At 41.9% G+C, this 22,865-nt stretch overlaps 3 protein-coding genes across 3 annotated transcripts in view; all 3 read left to right on the top strand.

Annotated features, from left to right (window-relative positions):
- Positions 1 to 22,865, top strand: part of LOC105864771 (non-secretory ribonuclease-like) — a 132,012-nt gene that overhangs the window by 52,379 nt on the left and 56,768 nt on the right. The gene's annotated exons all lie outside the window — the stretch shown is intronic.
- Positions 2,706 to 3,313, top strand: EDDM3B (epididymal protein 3B). The gene has a single exon (XM_012752597.2). It carries the CDS (start codon positions 2,706 to 2,708, stop codon positions 3,147 to 3,149), a length of 444 nt encoding a protein of 147 aa, XP_012608051.1. The 3' UTR covers positions 3,150 to 3,313.
- Positions 13,953 to 15,377, top strand: RNASE6 (ribonuclease A family member 6). The gene is made up of 2 exons (XM_012752586.3): positions 13,953 to 14,212; positions 14,614 to 15,377. The coding sequence occupies exon 2, from the start codon at positions 14,619 to 14,621 to the stop codon at positions 15,069 to 15,071; it is 453 nt and encodes a 150-aa protein (XP_012608040.1). The 5' UTR covers positions 13,953 to 14,212; positions 14,614 to 14,618; the 3' UTR covers positions 15,072 to 15,377.

The raw sequence follows: 22,865 nt of genomic DNA, 5'->3' as shown, positions 1-22,865 counted from the left end.
AAAATCACTCATTGCTCTCCTATAATATACCATAAAATATGATGCCTTGAAAAACTATAGATCCCTTTCTTCTTCACACATTGGCTCAGGTGGCTTCTTCCTCCCACTTCTCTCTAAATTCATTGAGTCACTACTTGAATTCAAGTCTTCAGTAGATGATGCAAACTTGTTAGAGCTCTGGCTGTACAGGCATGTGATAGCCAGCTTATTATTCCTCAGAACCACCTCTCAAGTCATTCAAATCCAGATACCCAGAATTCTTCCCTTTTTGCTCTCACCTGCCACCCAAAGAACGAGTGAGTGAAAGGATGTACAGAATATTCTCTGAGACAACACCTCATCCAGTCTAACAGCACAGGATTCTCCATTATTCAAGGATTGCTTGACATGAGCTGGGATTTGAAGATAAATTCTAGATATAATCGGAATATCCTGACATTCTAATAACCAGGTGACCCAGTGAGAAACTCAAGCAAGGTGGCTTTGCAAGGAGCAGCCATTGCAGGTATTGATAGAAAACACATTAGAGTATCTTACTTTATCCATAAATTGCACCTTTGACTAGTGTTACTGAACCAGTATCAGTTACATGTGCCAATTTGGGGGGCGTCAGAATGAAGCTTGTGGTGGAAATTTCAGCTGTGAAGTCAAAAGTCACCCATCAGACACTCTTACAAACTCAGTTGAAGGGTCAGTGGTCTCAACCAGTTTGGGCGGAGTTTGGAACTGAGTCTTGAATTCCCGAAAACAATTTAGCTAATATCTTCCGTACGTCAGAGTGAAGTGTTTTCTATAGGAACACTGTGGAAACTATAGTTAGGCTACGTGACATTTTAAGAGTACTCAGTATAGTTTAAGCAAATAGCTGAAGGTTATAGTTAATAACTGCCTAAAGAAACTTCAGGTACCAGTTACCTAATCAGTAATGCCTACCTGGCTGCCGGGTTTCACTAGATACTCTTTCGCTTCTCAATGAAGGTCCATAGTTCACAACTTTATAGGTGGTTTTCCTCACTGAAGTTCCTATAGAACATAGCCTAGCCATCCAGGGACTTCCCCAGAAGTTTTTCAGAAAATGAGTTTAGCTTCAGATAATCCCTTTCTGGGGTCACCTCACTCTAGGGTCTTGCAGTTTTTTTATGCCCAGAGTCAGTCTTTGATGTTCGTAACTCTTGCCCGTGGCTACTGTCTCAGTGAATTCAAGTGTTCTAGATGAGAAGATATGGGAACAGGTTCATATAATAAGGCTGTTTGTTCCCCACTACCCCCTCCACTACCAATCAGCCAGAGCACTGCACCTCCCACTGCGATTCCTTTCTCCACTGCAGCAGACTTCTGGGCTCTCAGGAAACCAAGAGGACGCAGACTCTGCTTTTCAGATCCACCTGCTGATTCCCCCTAACAACCAGAGACCCAAATGCTGAATTGAATAGGGTAAGAAGGGTTCATGCTGAGGATGCTTGGGAGAAAGGCCCAGGAACACTAGCAGGAGGTCAATTGAACTTTTAGATGTAAAGAATGGAAAATTAATTAATCCCACTGATACAGCCTTTTTCCTTGCCTCTCCCTCCCTTTACCCCCAGTCTTCCCAAGCATATTAAAGCAGCTTGAATCCTGGCCTTCTCAACCTGGTTAGTCCTTTATGACCAGGCCAGGGTTCCATAAATGAGAAAGTACCTACCCTTTGTTCTGTGTCTGGTGTAGGCATTTGATATCCTTAGAAGTGCTCTCACGTGCATGTATCTCATTAGACTCTCACGGGTCTGCGAGGGAGCTATTACTAGGCCTGTTTGAGGGCACTGATGCTCAGAGTTGTGAATCAGGTTAGAGGGTCAGTAGGGCTAGTTATACTCCTCATAGTAAGTGAGGACAGAGGGCTGGTTTGAAGGGGAAACTTTTTCAAACAACTGTCTACCCTATGCTGTGATGAGAATAGTCCCTGTGAGGACAGTTTTAGTTTTGGTACTTGATTGATTAGATAAGTATTTCAAAACTGGGGATCCTTTATGATGGCATTCTCAACAAGCAGCTCTGACAATTCAGGATTATTTGTGATAATAATTAGAGAAATGGCCCCTGAGAAGGGCTGTAGGTAGTTAGTAGTGATGATATGTTTCACTCAGGCTTTGGGGAAGTGCTGTAAGGAAATCAAGGTTGGAGAAGCATCATTCTGCAGATCAGTGTAATTGCAGCCTGGGCTGCAATTTCAAGGAATAAATGCCCTCCTGCCTAGGAAATACCTCCAAAGTAGTTACTCATCTTTTATATTATCTTAAAAGGTGACGACCCTTTTCATCTCTCAGACATAAAGCTTTAAACACCATTCTCTTTTGGACACATGATTTCCTGAGAGTTGATTTAGCAAAAAGGAGCTAGATAAAGGGTGATTGGCTCCACAGGATGGTTAGAAGAGAGGGAAGACAGGAGATGTTTGGAATTCTCAAAATAAACTTCATTTATTTCTTCCAATTTTGTGTTTTACTCACTCAGGCTGAAGCATATTTTTAGTTCTTTAGAAACTTTATTATCTAATCAGAGTTATCATCTTCTAATATGAGAACCAAATATTAATAGTAAACTTGTGCCCAAGTGCCTACATGGTAAGGGAAAGAAATTTTATGGTGGAGCTCAGCTCTCTGGGCAGTATCTGAGTAATGCATTTCTTTCTCTTCCCTGTGGACATGCAGGTGGCCCTGGTGACTGAGATGGCGTCCTCTTTAAAGATCTGGGGCACTCTCTTGACCCTGCTTTGCATCCTGTGCAGGCTGCTTGTACACAGAAATGATGTTTCCTGGAGAGAATTCATGAAACAGCACCACATAAGTCCAAGCCGAGAATTCAGTGAGTACAAATGTAATGTCCTCATGAGGGAGCAAGAAGCTCTGAAAGGCAAGAGCTCTCATGTGTTCATCTATAGCTCATGGTACAGAATTGAGCACATGTGCAATAACGGCAACTGGAAGGGCCGATACAAAAATACATACATATGGTTCGAGGGTGGCCTCAAAGTACTCCAGTGTCACCAGGAGAATGACAACAATGGCTACACAGAGAGCAGAAGCTTCAGTTACATTGAATTCCACTGTGGCATGGATGGTTATGTTGATAGCATAGAGGACCTGAAGATGCTACAACTTATCAGCGACTAGAAGGTCTATTCACATCCCCGGTTTTGATAGTGTACTCAGTACATCCCCAGTGGTGGTCACTACCTACATCAATAGCCCCTGCCATTCCCCACTTTGCATTTATGTCAATGTATTCTAACTATTTAGAGTTATGTATCACATGGTTTCTTGATATCATAACTTTGCCTATGTTATCTCTCTTGCCTAGAATATACTTCTGTCCTCATTTACCCTACTCCTACTTGGTTTCAAGATTCAGCTCATATGGCATCTCTTCTTGGCTAACCCAAGAATTTTCCTGATACTGACTCTTCTTATACCTAGCCATGCTGAATGATCTTCCCTTGCCTAAATAAATTGTATTATTCCAATGTGTGTGACATTTCTGTATGTTATGCGTGCAGAGTATATATTGTGTGATTGGTATGGGTATGTATGTATCAGTTATGCTTGGATGTGATTCATGCTATGCATAGGGTTTAAGGTACATTTTATGTGTGTGTGTCTAATGTATGTGACATGATTATGTGTATGATGAGGGTGTAAATGTTCATGTGCTAGGCTGGAGACAAGTTGTGACTTAGGCATTGATTGTGGTGTCAACTTGAAATAATCAAAAGGGTCAGAATCCAGTTTTAAAGAGTTTATTCAAGTGGAAAACTGGGAATGGCCATTCCTTGACACGCAGACTCCAGAGAAATGGGATCAGCACTCCAAAGTTAAATTCTTATTTATATAGGAAAAAGACAAATAAATTTATAAGATTAGAACATTTTTTATGCAAGCCTAGTTTAAGAGTTACAACAAATGGTCTGGTCCCCCTCCCAAACCTTAACAGATTCTTTTCTTTTCTTTTTTTTAACAATTTACTTTTTTTTTTTTTTTTTTTTTTTTTTTTTTGAGACAGAGTCTCACTCTGTTTACCGGGCTAGAGTGCCATGGCATCAGCCTAGCTCACAGCAATCTCAAACTCCTGGGCTCAAGCAATCCTTCTGCCTCAGCCTCCCAAGTAGCTGGGACTTACAGGCATGTGCCACCATGCCCAGCTAATTTTTTCTATATATATTTTAGTTGGCCAATTAATTTCTTTCCATTTTTAGTAGAGATGGGGTCTCGCTCTTGCTCAGACTGGTTTCGAACTCCTGACCTTAGAGCGATCCGCCCGCCTCAGCCTCCCAGAGTGCTAGGATTACAGGCGTGAGCCACTGCGGCCAGCCTATTTTCTTTATAGCTGGTTTTCATTTTCTTTCCAATTTAACAGAGAGTATTTAACATTATATCTTGAGACAAGGAGATAGCTATGAAGTCTTTATGTGAGAAAGGTAAGAGGGTTAATCTACAATGAAGATCAACAGTGGGGAGAAAAGGGGTTTTCCCTGATGGGATTAAGACCACTGGGACTTAGGGATGCTATGTCTGAAGCTGTGAGAGGAGAGGAGGTAAAGGAATTGCCTCAGCAGAAGCCTGAAGTAAGTGGAGATGTTAACTGCCTAGTTGGGGGACATATATCAGCGATCTGGGAGTACAGCAAAGCATGCTCCAACCTAAGGGGTTGGAGCCTAAAGGGTCTCATGCATGGAAAGCTACGGGCAGCCTGACATGAAAACTTCTCAAGGTTGTAGAGATAGATTGCAATATGTCAGCCTGGGAGAAGGGTCTCAAGGCTTCCATAGTGTTTGAACACTGGGTCAAGTTCCTTGTCTCCTTTTCTCTCAACAATGCCTCAGTTAATGTAAAACCAGTCACCCAGTAGAAAGCATGTAGTTTCTTTGTTCCTTGATCAAACGGGTCACAAGCTACTGAAGTTAAAGATTGATATCCATGTACATAGCTTGAACTTGGGATAAAATCAGTTTACTTTGATCAAAAGGGTTGTACATACTGAAGAATTATGTGTTTTTCACTTCTAGAAAGGAGAAAGAAATTAGCTAGGACACCTTATGATTTTGGGGGGAGGCCCAAAACCTTCGTTCACTGTATCCAGTGATTTTTTTCACATGAGATCGTTGTATTTTGCAACATGGCAAAGGGAATAAAAAGCAAGTGCTGGGTTTCAGTCACTGCCTCCTTGGCACCAGCGTGCTGGTAGTCCCCTGGCCTCCCCGCTTTCTTAAATATTATTTCTGTGTCTGTGTCTTTGTTTCTTTCATGTCTTGCAACACAATCTGCCGGGGGACCCTATCTTTATCGGGACATGGCAAACCCCCGCTATTTCCCCTTGATTCATTTACAACATTTTACAAAGCAACAGGTAAGAAAGAAGGCTTACTCTATAATAGGAGAAACTCCCTTTACAGCTGACTCAGTTACAGGTGCCTGTCATGTGACACAGGCCCCATAACCACATTCCTTTAAGGTTCAAAACAATAAGTTTCAAAATGACAGAGTTCCAACAGCTTAGATTTTGAATTATTTTCACAGTGGGGACATGCTTAGTTCTACCCAGATTTGAGGGCATGGGCCGACTGACGAGGTCTAAAACATGTAGCATGGTTCCTGGCTCATAGTAAGTGCTCCATGAACACTGGTTCTTTTCCTTTCTCATTTAACTTGGCACTTTAATTTTGACTTTGAGAAAACAAGCATGACAAATGACCATCAATCACCCGCTCTCCCTATGTCTAGACATGAGGCCTTCTAATATAAAAATACAGTAGGCTGCCATCTATGTGGAAGCTATACATGGCCAGGACTAAAAAGACTCCCTTCTTCATCAACCACAGACCTCCAGATATCCCTAGTAGACTCAATTCTTCTAAGAAGCCCAACGCGGTTAATGGAAAACTTAGGCTTGTAAAACAATAACCACAGGAAGCTGGAGAGTCCCCAGACATTGTAAATCTAACAGACAGCTGCAGCCAGCATTCCTGTCCCCCTCCCCATAGGAGCACAGTTTATCCCTCCCTATCCCTCCTCATAAGGAGAGGCTGGAGCTGAAGGATGGATGTGACTGGGGAAGGGGTCCTAGGCGCTGGTTGTTGGAAAAAGAATTTATTACAAGCAGCTGTTCTGGCCTACTTACTTACTCCCCCTGGAGAAACCTTCTATAAAACCCAAGGCTCTCCCCTTTTCTCTCGTGGACACTTTTCGCCTCCACCCATCTGCACCCAGATGCTCAAAATAAATAGCATTTTGCTACACATGAGGCTTAGTGTGTCTCTCTTTCGGGCTCTAGGACCTAACAATCTTTAAGCCACAGAAACATATTTTGAGGTGACATATTCTGGTCTCCTATAGTAGGTTCTCATAAATATATCATGTAAGAAACTCTTTAAAAGTTGCTTTTATTAAAGGCTTAACAGATAGTGGTTCAAAACAGTTGCCTATGGAAAAACCAAACTCTGCCAAAATATTTAAGGAGGTTTTTATTTGAGCCAATATGAGTTACTATGATCTAGGGAAACAGTCTCAAGAGGTCCTGTGAAAGTGTGCCCAAGGTGGTTGGGTTACCATTTGGTTTTATACATTTCAGGGATCCATGAATTGCAGGCACAATCATAAATCAATACATGGGAGGTATACATTGGTTTGGCCCAAAAAGGTGAGATATTTAAAAGGAGGGAGAGCTTACAAATAAAATCCAAAGCCTCCACACCAACTGAATGGTCCCCCTCTCGGCAAACGGTGTAACTAGCTCTATGAACAAATTTCAATAACCTTTATGTGCTTTGTTTTTGGTTTTTTGTTGTTGTTGTTGTTTTTGTTTACTCTGTTGCCCAGGCTAGAGTGCCATGGAATCAGCCTAGCTCACAGCAACCTCAAACTCCTGGGCTCAAGCAATCCTTCTGCCTCAGCCTCCCGAGTAGCTGGGACTACAGGCATGCACCACCATGCCCGGCTAATTTTTTATATATATATTTTTAATTGTCCAGATAATTTCTTTCTATTTTTATTTTTATTTTATTTATTTATTTATTTTTTTGATACAGAGTCTCACTTTGTTGCCCAGGCTAGAGTGAGTGCCATGGCCTCAGCCTAGCTCACAGCAACCTCAAACTCCTGGGTTCAAGCAATCCTGCTGCCTCTGCCTTCCTGAGTAGCTGGGACTACAGGCATGTACCACCATGACCCGCTAATTTTTTCTATATATATTAGTTGGCCAATTAATTTCTTTCTATTTATAGTAGAGACGGGGTCTTGCTCTTGCTCAGGCTGGTTTCGAACTCTGCATTTGGGAGGACCAATGACAGCAACCAGATCAGTGGCCTTACATGGGAACTGACTCAAGAAATCCTATGATCCTCTAACCAGGAACTGTCTTAGCGCAAGAAGACAATTTCTGCTTCCCAACCCTATGAGTTCAATTAGCAGACCCAATTACCTAGCCCTTTGCCTGCCAAACTACCTTTAAAAACCCAGGCCCCCAAATTCTTGGGGAAATGGATTTGAGAAATCCTTCCCATCTCCTTACTCAGAGCCCTGTGATATGAAACTCTTTCTCCACTGCAACCCTTCAGTGTATTGGCTTCCTTCTGTGCAGTGGGCAACAGGACCCAATTGGGTGGTAACTCCATCATTTTGCTTAACAGATTATGCAAACACATTAAACTCTGTTCACTTAACAGAGTTGGTATATTGTGGCTTGTCTCTGATTAACAGACTTTCTTATTTTAATTTAAAACATTCCAAGACTTTATTTTTATTTTTTATTTTTTTAGAGATAAGGGCTCACTCTTTCATCCAGACTGGAGTATCAGTGATGCAATCATAGCTCACTGCAGCCTCCTGGGCTCGAACTTCTGCCTCAGCCTCCCAAGTAGCCAGGATTACAAGCACATGCCACCACGCCAAGCTTATTTTTAAAAAATTTTTTGTAGTGACAGGGTCTTGCTATGTTGCCCAGGATGGTCTCAAACTTCTGGCCTCATGTGATCCTCCTGCCTCCTCCCAAGGTGCTGGGATTATAGGCATGAGCCACTGTGCCTGGCCTCCAAACCTTTAGACAAAGCTTTATTTCTTTAACAGATTCCAAATCAAAGAAACTTTGAACCTGCCTGTAACCTGCCTGGAAGCCTCCACTTGAGATGTCTTGCCTTTTCAGACCAAACCAATGAGTACCTTCCATGTATTGATCTATGATTTTACCTGAAATTCCTGTCTCTTTAAAATGTATAAAACCAAACAGTAGGCCAGGCATGGTGGCTCATACCTATAATCTCAGCATTCTGGGAGGCTGAGGTGGGCAGATTGTGTTTGAGCTCAGGAGTTCAAGACCAGCCTGAGCAAGAGTGAGACCCTATCTCTACTAAAAAAATAGAAAGAAATTAGCCAGACAACCATATATATATATATATTGTGAGGGGTCGAGACATTGCATACCTGCAAGGCCCACACCCCCAGTGAAGCCGGAACTAACATCCGGCTTCTGGAAACTGTTGCTTGCTTGCCATGGAAACCGTTGCTTGCTTGCTTGTTTGCGCCAACTTTGCATTGTTCAAACCCCTGTATAGTGGGGCTACCAGCCAACCAATCATGTTAAAGGTCAATGCATGATCCACGCGTGATCAGCCACTGCATAGCGTATGCACCATAGGGATAAAAAGCACGCTGCAACCCCAGTCGGGGTCCTTGCCTGTAAGAGTGGCCACTGCATTAGTGCTCTAGGGCTTGGACCCTGGCTAGCCAGAAAATAAACCTCCTCTTGTGTAATTACATCCTCGATGTCTCTGCTTTTCTGTCCGGTGGGGCTGTGGAAGGTCGGTTCCTAACTATATATATATACATATATATATATATATTAGCTGGGCATGGTGGCGCATGCCTGTAGTCCCAGTTACTCGGAAGGCTGAAGCAGAAGAATCACTTGAGCCTGGTAGTTTGAGGTTGCTGTGAGCTAGGCTGACGCCACGGCACTCTAGCCTGGACAACAGAGTGAGACTCTGTCTCAAAAAGAAAAAAGAAAAAAAAAAACAGTAACCCAGTCACCTCTGGATCACTTGCTTAAGACTTCTTGGGAGTGGCTGCCTGGGCCACAGTTGCACACATTGGCTCAGAGTAAACCTCTTTAAATTATTTACAGAGGTTTTTTTTTTTTTTTTTTTTCCATTAACAAAATCATAGTTAGGTTTAGTGATTCTTTAGTTGGCATTTTGTTGAAAGAGTTAAGCTTTGTCTAAAAGCATAGTCACTAGAAAGGAATGTTAAGACAAGGGGTTCTGTTATCTGTCATGTGATGCCAGTGTCAGGCTGGAAAATAAGCCACCATATGCTGGGTCAAAAAGACCTGTTTAACAAGATATTATGGCTGATAAAGCATGACTTTCTCCATACCCCTTAGAAAGGAATTTGAGCAAGGAAAAAAATGTCACAGCTCAGTCTTCACAGTATGGGAGGAAAAATGGATTTAAGGGCAATTGGTGTAATAACTTAGTGTTGTTGCTTTGGCTTTCCCAGTGTCCACTCCTTTTTCAGATAGCTGCATGTTCATTTCCTTGGGGCCTATTTTGTGTACAGTATTGGTGGGGCTGTTCGTGAAGTTTCCCAGTCTGCTCTACTGAGCCAGGGGGTGATCATGAAATCCAAGTTAGGCTAACTGAACTCTCTCTTGTAGGAGACCAGAATATATCACTCTAAAATATGCTCCCAGAGTTGTGCAGCAATTAATTAGCATTCTTGCTGCTCTGCATCCTCACTAGCTTTGGTAATGTCTTTTTTTTTTTTTTTTTTAGTCATTCTAATAAGTGTATAGTAGTATCTCACTGTTTTAATTTGCAATTCTCTAATGATATATTGAAGGGATTAACAACCCACCAAAGTGGTATGTAAATTAGTTTAAACTGAAAATGTCTAAACAGATAGTGCTGCAGAAAGAAACATTATCTAAACTTAAGTAGAGCCTCCTGAAAATTCAGCTGCGATTGTTCCCCCTTCCAAGGGGTTTTCCTGTTTGAAAGAAGACTGCCCCTTAACATTGGGAGTGTGAATTCAGCTGCCATAAATATAGGGAAACTTCCATCCAGGAAGTCAGACTGCCCATTCCTATTGCCATCAAAAAACGCAATAGAACCTTGCATACTTTTTCACTGAAGTCCTAAAAAAAAGCACTTTTGTTAAATTGGTATATAACCTTTCTCCGACTATTCAGTGAGTTACTTCTTGTGTAATATGCCTGTGTGTGTGTAAATAAACTTTATCTTGTTTCCTGTTAACCTGTCTTTTTTTTTTTTTTTTCAGTTAATTCACAAGCGTAACAGAGAAAATGGTCTAAAACAGAGTAAAAATGTTTTCTGTCCTTCAAAACCCCCTTATCCTTTTGAGAACTAAAACCTACATCCTTGTCTCAGGCCAGTGATCGGGAGAGTGGGAGAGCGTCCTTTGTTCTTTGCATCACAGGAATTGCCTTGAGGCTGCAAGATTGTCTTAGCTGAAGATGGGATTGATTAGAACCTTTAAAATCTCTGTACTTCTGCTCAGAAGCAGAACGCTGGTACTTTGAAATGGGAGTCTGGCAACCTCCTCATTTGCTGGCAAATTAATAAACTTTTCTTTCCTCTCCTTCAAACCACTTTTCCTCATTCTTCTGATGCGGCCTCGGGGACAAGTGCTAAACTTTCTGTAACATCATCTCTTCTCTCACTACCATTCAAACCTAAAATGACAGAGGAAACATTTTCCTCTCGAAAATATGATGCTGAGCGTCTTTTCATATGCCATCTGTGCCATCTTGTTTGCCATCTGTGTATCTTCTTTGGTGAAGTGTCTGCGTTGGGGTACAGAGAGTGACACCACAAAGATTCTTTGGCATGCTGAGCATTTTTGAATTAAAGAAAATTGGAAGTTCTTAGACACTGCCTCAGAACCAAGGACTTTCTAGTTTCTTATTCCTCCCCCTACCCCAAGCACAGAGAGTGGCTTCTTCTGGAAGTTACTTTATCTGACTGAGGAAAACTTCCAAGAAATGCAATTGTCTTAAGACACTCCTCCCTAAGAATCTCATCAAATAACCAGGAAAGATTAACCACCAGAAAAGAGAAGATACTAAGAGTCCACACAATGCCCAGACAGAATTTTCATCTGTTCTTCTGAGAGCAGCTCCATGAGATTACCTAAGAGACCTTATCTGCATTATAAGGTAACCTTTGTTCACAGTGCAGTTCTACCCTTTATCTTCCCATAATTTCACCCTTCCATTCAGTTTTCAAAGAAAATCATTTACAAACTACTGTCTCCTCTTTGGGCCCATTCCAATTCCCCTAAAAACCATTTACAACTCCTCAAAATTGCCTACACTTCCCCTGCCCCTCTTTCCTCTCTTCACAGGGGCATCAATCATCTGGCCTTTATTATTATTGTTTAGAGACAGGGTCTCACTCTGTTGTTCAGGCTGGAGTACAGTGGCATGATTACAGCTCACTGCATCCTTGAACTCCTGGGCTCAAGTGATCCTCCTGCCTCAGTCTCCTGAATTGCTGAGATTATAGGTATAAGCCACCATGCCCGGCCATCTGGCCTTTCTTTGAGTCTCATAATTTGGATGGCTTCCATGCTTACGCACATAAATAAATTTGTATGCCTTTTCTCCTGTTAATTTGTTTATTATCAGTTCATTTCAGCAGATTTGAACCTTCAGACCGAGAGAGAAAATTCTCTTTGCTCCTACTATTCAAATCTTTTACCTGTTTTCTAACTGGATTGTTCGTTTTCTTATGGTTGAGGTTTTTAAGAGTTCTTCGTATATTTTAGGTAACAGTCCTTTATCAAATATATATTTTCAAATATTTTCTTCCAGTCTCCAGCTTGTCTTATTCTCTTAATGGTGTCTATTGCAGAGCAGAAGTTTTTAATTTTAATAAAGTCCAACTTATCAATTTTTTTCTTTCATGAATTATGCTTTTAGTGTATATCTAAAAAGTGATTACCAAACCCAAGTTTGCCTAAATTTTTGCCTATGTTATCTTTCAGAATTTTTAAAGTTTTACATTTTGCATTTAAGTCTATGGTCCATTTTGAGTTAACTTTTGTGCAAGATGTAAAGTCTAAGTCTATGAAAAGGTGTACAAACTAGATCTAGAAAAAATATTTTTTTCGGATGTGGATATCCATTTCTACTACTATTTGTCGAAAACACTATTTTCCCTCAATTGTATTGCCTTTGATCCTTTGTCAAAGACAAATTCTGTATATTTGTGTGGGTCTATTTCTTGGCTTTCTAGTCTGTTCCATTGACTGATTTGTCTATTTTTCACTAATACCACACTGCCTTAATTACTGTAGCTTTATAGTAAATCTTGAATTTGGGTAGTGTCAGTTCTCTGAATTTGTTCTTCCTTTCCAGGATTGTATTGATTAATCTGGATCTTCTACCTTTATATAAACTTCAGAATCAATCTGTGAATATCCACAAAATAATGTGCTGGGATAATGATTGGAATTGTGCTTCATCCGCAGATCAAGTTGAGAGGAACTGACATATTAACATATTGAGTTTTCCTACCCATGTACATGGAATATCTAGGCGTTTAGTTCTTCAGTTTCTTTCATTACGGTTTTATGTTTTTCCTCATATCAATCTTTATATAATTTGTTAAATTTATACCTAAGTATTTCATTTTTCTTTGGTGCAATGTAAATAGCATTGTATTTTTTATTTCAGACTCCATTGTTCATTGCTGGTATATAAGAAAGCAATTGACTTTTGCATAATATATTAATCTTGTGTCCTACAACCTTGCTATGAGCAGACATCATGTTTATTCTGTAGCTATTTGGAGCCATTAAAGTCATGGGGCAAGAGTGTTGTACTATTTTATCTATGTTCAAGGAAGACTAAACTGGAAATAATATGTAGAATGAATTGGAAAGAAAAGAAATTAGAGGTAGGGAATCCACGTGGAAGGCTTTTATGTGAGCCCTCCATGAGACAAGGAGGTTCTGAATAAGAGTGTTACAGCACCAAAGGAAAGGTAAGATCAGATTCAGGAGGCAAATACCCTAAATTTGCCCTTCCCCTTCATGCTTATGAGTCTTTTCATACACAGTTCCCTCTCTGGGGGGTCCTCACAATTCCCTTCACTTAACTTTTTTTTTTTTTTTGTGAGACAGAGTCTCACTCTGTTGCCTGGGCTAGAGTGCCATGGTGTCGGCCTAGCTCACAGCAACCTCAAACTCCTGGGCTCAAGTGATCCTTCTGCCTCAGCCTCCTGAGTAGCTGGGACTACAGGCATGTGCCACCATGCCCAGCTAATTTTTTCTATATATATTTTTAGTTGGCCAATTAATTTCTTTCTATTTTTAGTAGGGGGGGGGTCTCACTCTTGCTCAGGCTGGTTTCAAACTCCTGACCTTGAGCAATCCACCCGCCTCGGCCTCCCAGAGTGCTAGGATTACAGGCGTGAACCATCTCGCCCGGCCCTGGCCTTAACTTTTAATTATTCCTCAAAATTCAGTTCAGGTGTTGTGGCCTCCAGTAATCCTTCCCCTCTACTATTTCCCCACAGTCTCCTGCAGTGTCCTTCACCACACTATAAGTGCTATTTACATTTATTAATATAGAACGAATTTGTCTATTTACTTATCTGACTGTCTCTTATCTCTTTCATCACATCATGAGCTCCTGAATTTGTGTAGCCCAGTACCTGGCCCAATAAACATACACACCAATGCATAATTCATTCCCATCTGTTGTTGGAACTCACAACACTACCACGTATGTGGTAGAGCTATTGTAACACATTTAAATGGTATATTCTCTCTTAAGGAACTGAAATCATAGAGCTTCAAAAAAAAGTAAAGACTCAGATCAGGAAGGAAGCACACAACCCATATGAGGAAGGGATCAGTTCCTCAAAAGTGTGAGTTTTGCATCATCCTGTTTCTTTAAATACACTTATTCTTCCTGTACATACAATGATAGTAATACTGTTCTAAAGAGCAGCTTTAAAAGTCTACGAGACTAATCCACACTCTGCACAAGAAGTTCATGTGTCAAGCCCTAGGATTCTCTTTCCTACAGTTCAGGATGCTTCTTACCCTGCCCTATAGAGGCAGCACTGAAAGACTTGGAGGAAAAAAAGCAGACAAAAGCCTGTGAGCTGAAAACTAACCACAGCCTTTGTTCTTAGTGGGAGCCCCAACACTGACACCAGGTAAGGACTCTCAGGGCTGGGGGGAATAGGGCAGTAAAGATGGCGGGGAGGTAGTGGTCAAATAGATAGAGGGTAAATATTTGAGGAGAGAAGAGGGGAAAACCACATTTCTGACACGAGGGTCATCAAATGCATGAGTACAGGTCAAGGAGAATGGGATCTGCCAATCGAAGAAAAGCGTTGCTGTTGTTTCCCTTGTATTTCTTGTCACTGGGCTTCAGGCTATTCCTAGAATCTTCATAGAATCAGGTTCTCACATAGACTCTATGTGAGAAAGCAGATTTTTTTAATAAAAGGGCTATGAAATCTTAAAAGACAGAATAAAAATCTAAATAGTTATGATTAATAATTTTGCTCTTGTTGTTTCTTCTACTATAATTCTCTTCCCTCTTCCTACGCAGAAAAGATGGTGCTATGCTTTCCTCTCCTCCTATTGCTGCTGGAACTGTGGGGACCAGTATGTCCACTTTCTGTTCAGCCTAAGCATCTCACCAAGGCTCATTGGTTTGAAATTCAGCATCTACAGCCAAATCCTCTCCAGTGCAACAGAGCAATGAGTGGCGTCAATAATTATACTAAGCACTGTAAGCCTAAAAACACCTTTCTGCACGACTCTTTCCAGAATGTGGCTGCTGTCTGTAATTTGCTCAACATTGTCTGCAAAAATGGTCGGAACAACTGCCACCAGAGCTCCAAGCCTGTCAACATGACTGACTGCAGACTCACTTCAGGAAGGTATCCTCAGTGCCGCTACAGGGACGCTGCCCAATACAAATTCTTCATTGTTGCCTGTGACCCCCCGCAGAAGAGCGACCCTCCCTATCATTTGGTTCCCGTACACTTAGATAGTATTGTCTAAAGTCTCCATCACTTTTTCCTCTTATTTGACACAGGATGTCTTGTAATTTCTTCTGCTTTTTCTTTTGTTAATTTCCTTATTCCCACAGAAGAAAGAAGGAAGGTGTTGGGAGAATGCCTAGGATACCAGCCCAGAGTTGGGACAAAAAGAAATGGGATTCTTTTCTGCTTTGGAGCTTTGTGTGTTTTTGAGGGAAGGCAGTGGGGAAGAGGACAAAGCAGGGTTCAGAACTCCAGATTTCTAACCTTGCAACGTTTGCCAAGCTTTATTGCACTGTTCACAGCAATAAAACCACTTCCTGCTGCATTTTAATGAGTATGAGTGTGTTTGCGATCCCCTTGCAAATTACTGCCTACCAGTTTTCACAGAGAACTATTTTGACTTTAGGTCCTTGTGTCCCTACGTGCCCTCCCTCAGGCCTCTGCCACTTCCATTGCTCCTAGGGAAGGGGAGTGTTTGGGATTTGGAACATCCCTTCAAACACTGCTCATGACTTTATATATTTCCATGGAAACCACTGTCTTTGTTTATTTGGAGGTAGTACTGATATCTCATAGACTGTTGATGATACTTTTACACACAGAGTCTAATATTGGCAACTGAGGGGTCCTAGATCTTTCCTATTTGATTCTGTTTTTAATTAGATAATGTTTAAACATGTTTACTATTTAAAGTAATAGTAATAAGGATAATAATCCACTGAACCCTAGAGTTAATCCTCCCATTATCTATTGGATATTTTATGAACATTTAATGAACAGTTAAATGAATTTCTGGGGGTGGGGCCTGGGCACTACTGGATGTTTTATTTGTGTATTTTGAGACTACATCTCACTCTATTGCCCAGGGTGGAGTGCAATGACATCGTAATAGCTCACTGCAACCTCCAACTCCTGGGCTCAAGGGATCCTTCTGCCTCAGCTTTCTGAGTAGCTGGGACTACAGTTGCATGTCACCACACCCGGCTAAAACTGCATGTTTTTTAAAGGTCCCCGTGTAATTGTAATGGGCAGCAAAAATTAGGAATCACTATCAATCCAGTGGTAGGCAAACTACAGCTGCAGACCATCTGGCCTGCCCAAAGACTTTTTGTACTACCTGGAGCACTATGGTTTTTACTGTTTTAAGAGGAGAAGAAGAAGAAGAGGAAGAGGAGGGGGAGGAGGAGGAGGAATGAGAAAAAGAAGAAGTGATAGAAACACTATGTGTCCCACAAAAGTAAAACACACACTGTCTGGCTCTTTACAGAAAAATTTTGCTGACTCCTTGTCTGCTAGACTAGAAAGTGGATCTTGTCCTCTGGCTGTGGCTGACAGGTGACTGGAATTCAGTAGGAGGGAAGGCACCTGTTGGGCTGAGAATTTTGAACTGGGGCCTCGGGAAAGTAGTGGAATCAGGACTGGAAAAATGTTTGGCCTTTCTCTGTCTCTTATTAATGTTCCTTTCTGTGCACTGTTTCAGTCTTTTCCTGTGGTATACTCATTTCCTCTGCTTTTCTGTTTCACGTGGTAAGTAGATAATCAGCTGTTTCCATCTTCTTTTTAAATTTCCTCTTAAATATAATTTATTGGTGAAGGGATTCGGATTGACTACCTGTGTCAGACAGTCACGACCACTCAGATAGAGTCGCATTGCATAAAACAGCTTCCAGGAGCCTTTCTTGGGGACCATGCAGAAGTAAGGGTCAGAGAGAATTGCCCTTAGGACTGGGCAAGTGGGGTCTCTGTCCCAGCCTACTCCTCAGGGGACCCCTTGCACCTTGCAATGCCCATCTCGACATTTTCTAAGTCTCCCTGCCGAGGCTGGAGTCAGCACAGGCTGGCAGTGCCTGGCCTGAGACCCACAGAGATTCTCATCCTGTTTCTCCCTTTTGGGACTTTCTCCCACCTTCTACTCTCCCTCCCAGCACAGGAAGCCCTGAGGAGCTTCAGGACTCATGTCTGTAGTGTTATCCTGGGGCCAGGCCTGGTTCCAGGAGGGTTACCCCTGGCTAGAGATATCATGGTTCCCATCTAGTCTATGATATTTTTGTTATAGCAGCCTGAACTTACTAAGACATCTACAAAAACCCTACAGCTAACATCGTATTCAACTTTTTGTCCCTTACCACCTCCCTAAGGAGCTGTCTTAGTCTATTTGGTGCTGGTATAATAGAATACCACAGACTTAATAATTAATAATGAACAGAAATTTATTGGCTTGTGGGTCTGGATGCTGGAAATTCCAATATCAAAATGCTGGCATCTGACAAGTGCCTTCCTGATGTGTCATCCCATGGCAGAAAGGTAAAGAGAAGACAAGAGAGACACAAGATGGCTAAACTTAACCTTTTATAAGGAAACTGTTCCTATAATAACAGCATTAATCCATTCGTGAAGACAGAGCTTTCATGGCTTAATCAACTCTTAAAGGTCCCATCTCTTAATACTGTTACAATGACAATTACATTTCAATATGAATTTGGGAGGGAACAAATATTTAAACCATAGCAGGAGGCTTTTCAATATATTTTTTCCTAACTATCCACAAACCCCATGAAATTAAATACTAAGGAATAAGTTTTGCTGAGTAGGGTTGAGTTTGAAGAACCACAAACCATTATAATATCTCAGATTTTGGGGATATGTGGTGGTTCATGCCTATAATCCTAGCACTTTGGGAGGCTGAGGCAGGAGGATTGCTTGAAGCCAGGAGTCTGAAGCCAGCCTGGGCAGCATAATGAGACCCCATTTCTACAAAAATAAAAAATAATATAGCCAAGTACGGTGGCACGCGCCTGTAGTCCCAGCTACTCAGGAGGCTGAGGCTGGAAGATTGCTTGCACCCACAAGTTTGAGGCTGCAGTGATTGTATCACCACACTCCAGCCTGGGCGACAGAGAAAGACTCTGTCTCAAAAAAAAAAAACACACAAAAAAACTGAACGAATTGTTGCCCCTTTAGGGGTACTGTCACTTCCATGGAGCGATTCTGTACTAAACCATCTTCAAATATCACCTTTAAGAGGATTTCCTTCCTACTACATGTCCTCTCTGCACAATAGTCAACTATCAGAATTTCTGAATGCCTGGGCCTAATGATTATTGATGCTATTTGAAAGAGAATTTGTCTTAAAAATATATCCATTACATTTTACAGTTAAGACCAATTAATTCTCCACAAAGCTACCTCCAGTCATATAAAAGCCTAGGATAGGCCGGGCGCGGTGGCTCACGCCTGTAATCCTAGCACTCTGGAAGGCCGAGGCGGGCGGATCGCTTGAGGTCAGGAGTTCGAAACCAGCCTGAGCAAGAGCGAGACCCCATCTCTACTATAAATAGAAAGAAATTAATTGGCCAACTAATATATATAGAAAAAATTAGCTGGGCAAGGTGGCACATGCCTGTAGTCCCAGCTACTCGGGAGGCTGAGGCAGAAGGACTGCTTGAGCCCAGGAGATTGAGGTTGCTGTGAGCTAGGCTGACGCCACGGCACTCACTCTAGCCTGGGCAAAAAAGCGAGACTCTGTCTCAAAAAAAAAAAAGCCTAGGATATATAATTGTATATAGTACATAATACTTGATAATAAATGACTATGTTACTGGTTTGTGTGTTTACCATACTACAGTTCTTATTATTTTAGAATGTATTTCATATATATATAAAGATATGAAAAAATATATATTATACATAAAATATATAATTTCATATATATTTATTTATATATATAAAAAAAGTTAACTGAAACACAGCCTTAGGCAGGTCCTTCAGGAGGTATATCAGAAGAAGGTATTGTTATGAAAGGAGATGACAACTCCATGTGTTGTTGCCCCTGAAGACCTTCCAGTGGGACAAGTTGAGGAGGTGGGAGACAGTGATATTGATGATTCTGACCATGTGTAGGCCTAGGCTAATGTGTGTGCTTGTGTCTTAGATTTTTTTTTTAATAGAGACAGGGTCTTACTCTGTCACCTAGGCTGGAGTGTAGTGGCTCGAACTCCTGGGCTCACACAATCCTTCTGCCTCAGCCTCCCAAGTAGCTAGTGCTACAGGCGTGTGCCACCATGTCTGGCTAATCTTTAAATTTTTTGTAGAGGTAAGATCTCATTATGTTGCCCAGGTGGATCTTGAACTCCTGGCCTCAAACAATCCTTCCACCTCAGCTTCCCAAAGCACTGGGCGTGAGGAACCACACCCACCCTATATCTTAGTTTTTAATAAAAAAAGTTTAAAAAGGAAAATAAATTTAAAAATATTAAATATAGGCCGGGCGCGGTGGCTCACGCCTGTAATCCTAGCTCTCTGGCAGGCCGAGGCGGGCGGGTTGCTCGAGGTCAGGAGTTCGAAACCAGCCTGAGCAAGAGCGAGACCCTGTCTCTACTATAAAATAGAAAGAAATTAATTGGCCAACTAATATATATATAAAAAATTAGCCGGGCATGGTGGCGAATGCCTGTAGTCCCAGCTACTCGGGAGGCTGAGGCAGGAGGATTGCTTGAGCCAGGAGTTTGAGGTTGCTATGATCTAGGCTTACGCCATGGCACTCACTCTAGCCTGGGCAACAAAGCGAGACTCTGTCTCAAAAAAAAAACAAAAACAAAAACAAAAAAAAATATTAAATATATAAAAAAGCTGGCCGGGCATGGTGGCTCACGCCTGTAATCCTAGCACTCTGGGAGGCCGAGGCAGGTGGATTGCTCGAGGTCAGGAGTTCGAAACCAGCCTGAGCAAGAGCGAGACACCGTCTCTACTATAAATAGAAAGAAATTAATTGGCCAACTAATATATATAGAAAAAATTAGCTGGGCATGGTGGCACATGCCTGTAGCCCCAGCTACTTGGGAGGCTGAGGCAGGAGGATTGCTTGAGCCCAGGAATTTGAGGTTGCTGTGAGCTAGGCTGACACCACAGCACTCACTCTAGCCTGGGCAACAAAGCGAGACTCTGTCTCAAAAAACAAAACAAAACAAAACAAAAACAGAAATAGAAAAAATCTTATAGAATAAGGATACAAAGAAATAAAATATTTTCATATAGCTATACAATGTACTTGCATTTTAAGCTAAGTGTTATTACAAAAGACTCAAATAGTTTAAAAAAGATTAAAAGTTTATGAAGTAAAAAAGTTAGAATAAGCTAAGGTTAATTTACTATTGAAGAAAGAACATTTTAAAAATATGTTTAGTGTAGCCTAAGTGTACAGTTTTTATAAAGGCTATGGTAGGGTACAGTAATGTCTTAGGTCTTCATAGTCACCATCACTCACTCACTGACACACCCAGAGCAACTTCTAGTTCTTCAAGCTTCATTTCACGGTAAATACCCTATAAACATGTATCATTTTTCCTTTCTCTCTCTTTTTTTTTTTTTTTTTTTTTTTTTTTTGAGACAGAGTCTCACTCTGCTGCCTGGGCTAGAGTGCCGTGGCATCAGCCTAGCTCACAGCAACCTCAAACTCCTGGCCTCAAGCAATCCTCCTGCCTCAGCCTCCCAGGTAGCTGGAACTACAGGCACGCACCACCATGCCTGGTTAATTTTTTCTATTTTTAGTTGTTTGGCTAATTTCTTTCTATTTATAGTAGAGACGGGGTCTCGCTCATGCTCAGGCTGGTCTCAAACTCCTGAGCTCAAGCAATCCTCCTGCCTCGGCCTCCCAGAGTGCTAGGATTACAGGCATGAGCCACTGCACCCGCCCCTTTTTTTTTCATTTTGTTTGTTTGGAGATAGGGTCTTGGTATGATGCCCAGGCTGGTGTTGAGGTGAGATCTTTCTGCCTCATCCTCCTGAGTAGCTGGGACTAGAAGCACATGCTACTGCACTCGGCTCCATTTTTTACCTTTTATACCATATTTTTGCTGTACATTTTCTGTGTTTAGGTATGTTGAAGCACACAAATACTTACCATTATGTTGCAGTTGCCTACGGTATTCAGTGCAGTAACATGCCGTACAGGTTTGTAGCCTAGGAGCAATAGGCTACGCCATATAGCCTAGGTGTGTAGTAGGCTATCCCATCCAGGTTTGTGTAAGTGCAGACTATGGTGTTCCCACAATGATGACACATTGTATCCCCATCATTAAGTGACGCAGGACTGTACTTGGCTTATACTCTGATTTTATGTTCACTCTTTTGAGAGTCTGTTCTTGAAATCAAGCTTAGGCCTCTGCACAGTCTCTGTGTGATCTCTTGGGCTATCCATATCTCTGGTTATGCCCTCTCTTGGGCTGACAGAACTCATACTCCCTGGAGCTCTGTTCTAATGTCCCTGGCCCCTCTCACATATGTGGCCCTCAGGAGAACTAAGATTGTATGTTGGTACCTTCAATCACCAACATAGAAAATTGCAGTGATGCACTCTCAATTTTGCTCTCTTTAATTACAATCTTGACTGGATGCATGCAGGTGATAGAATGGGATGTATGACACTTGATTCTAATGTTATTAGCTTTTATTATGTATCACACATTGTCCTACATATTTTATATATATGACCTCAATTAATCCTCAACAAGTCCCTCAAGTTGGTACCATGATTATCAGCATTTTTTATATCAGGAAGCTGATGTTAAGAAAGTTAAGTTCTCTGCCTAAAGTCACTGTACTCATAAGTGGCAGGTGTGGAGTGTGGACCAAGTCTGCTTCACACCAAAGCCAAAGCTGTCAATCACTATGCCACAGTGCCTTTGTAAAAGCGGCTAACTTGCTCTGAGTGTCCACCAAATGCTGAACGCTGAGCTTTACCTGAATGTCATATTCGCCATGGGACTTTTAGTTAAGTGCTGTGATTATCACCACTTTACAGAAAGACAACAGACACTTGGAGCTGTTGCCCTGTCTCAAGGTTTTGAGTCCAGGCTAGACTCATAAAGAATAACCCAATCTTTGTAGCTCTCGCGCTCCCTATACCCTCTGTACTCACTCCTTCACAAATGCTAGATAAATGTTCCTTTCACTTAAGAATCTGTATGTTCAGACATTCCCTGGATTTAAAAAGGGCAGATGTTTTAGGTAGAACAGTACATTACTCTATGTTCTTTAATAATTCACTGAGAATTTCTGCATTAAATCATATCCCAAGAGTGTAACTGAGAACACAAACACATCAGAGCTCAGCTGATGGTGGGAGAGATGTTGCAGAGGAAGAGTGAAGACTGCTGGACACTGCAGCTAGCCAGGGCCACACAACTTGGCCAAGCACACACCAAGGTTGCCTTACTTCACATCCGGCCAAGGGCTTTTTGCCCTTCCCTTTATTCTTCTCCTTCTCCTCCTCCTCCTCCTCCTCCTTCTCCTCCTCCTCCTCCTCTTCTCCTTCTTCTCCTTCTTCTCTTTCTTCTTCTTCTTCTTTTTCCTACAGCAACCTCAGAAGCGAGGCAGGGCCAGTTTCCCTAGACCTGTTTACAGTTTCTAAAGTCCCCCACTCTGCTAGCTGTCGACAGCTGCCCATTTGCCCACACAGACACTCCTATTCACCCCAGAACCTCCCTGTCCCAATCACTGTGCATCTAATTTAGATCAGCCCTCCATAGGGATTGCCCTTGCAGGTACAGACTCAGAATTCTGGCACAATCTGCTCTCAGCCTCAGCCTCGGCCTTCAAAAGGCCAAAAGGCTTATTCAGCCAGAGGGAGACCTAGCTGCTGGTTTGCAAGTATAGAGCAGCCTTTGTGGGACCAACAGAGGCAAAGGCTGCAGCCCTGCTATTAGAGAAGCTATTTCCCCCTCTCCTTCTCCCTTTCCTCCCATCAATTGCACACTCCTACCCCCAGTTCCAGAAGGTACCATTAGAGACCTTACCTCTCCTCCAAGTGCCTCTG

Source organism: Microcebus murinus, chromosome 6, assembly GCF_040939455.1.
Source record: "Microcebus murinus isolate Inina chromosome 6, M.murinus_Inina_mat1.0, whole genome shotgun sequence".
Taxonomy (NCBI): domain Eukaryota; kingdom Metazoa; phylum Chordata; class Mammalia; order Primates; family Cheirogaleidae; genus Microcebus; species Microcebus murinus.
This window is presented reverse-complemented; position numbering and strand designations above follow the sequence as displayed.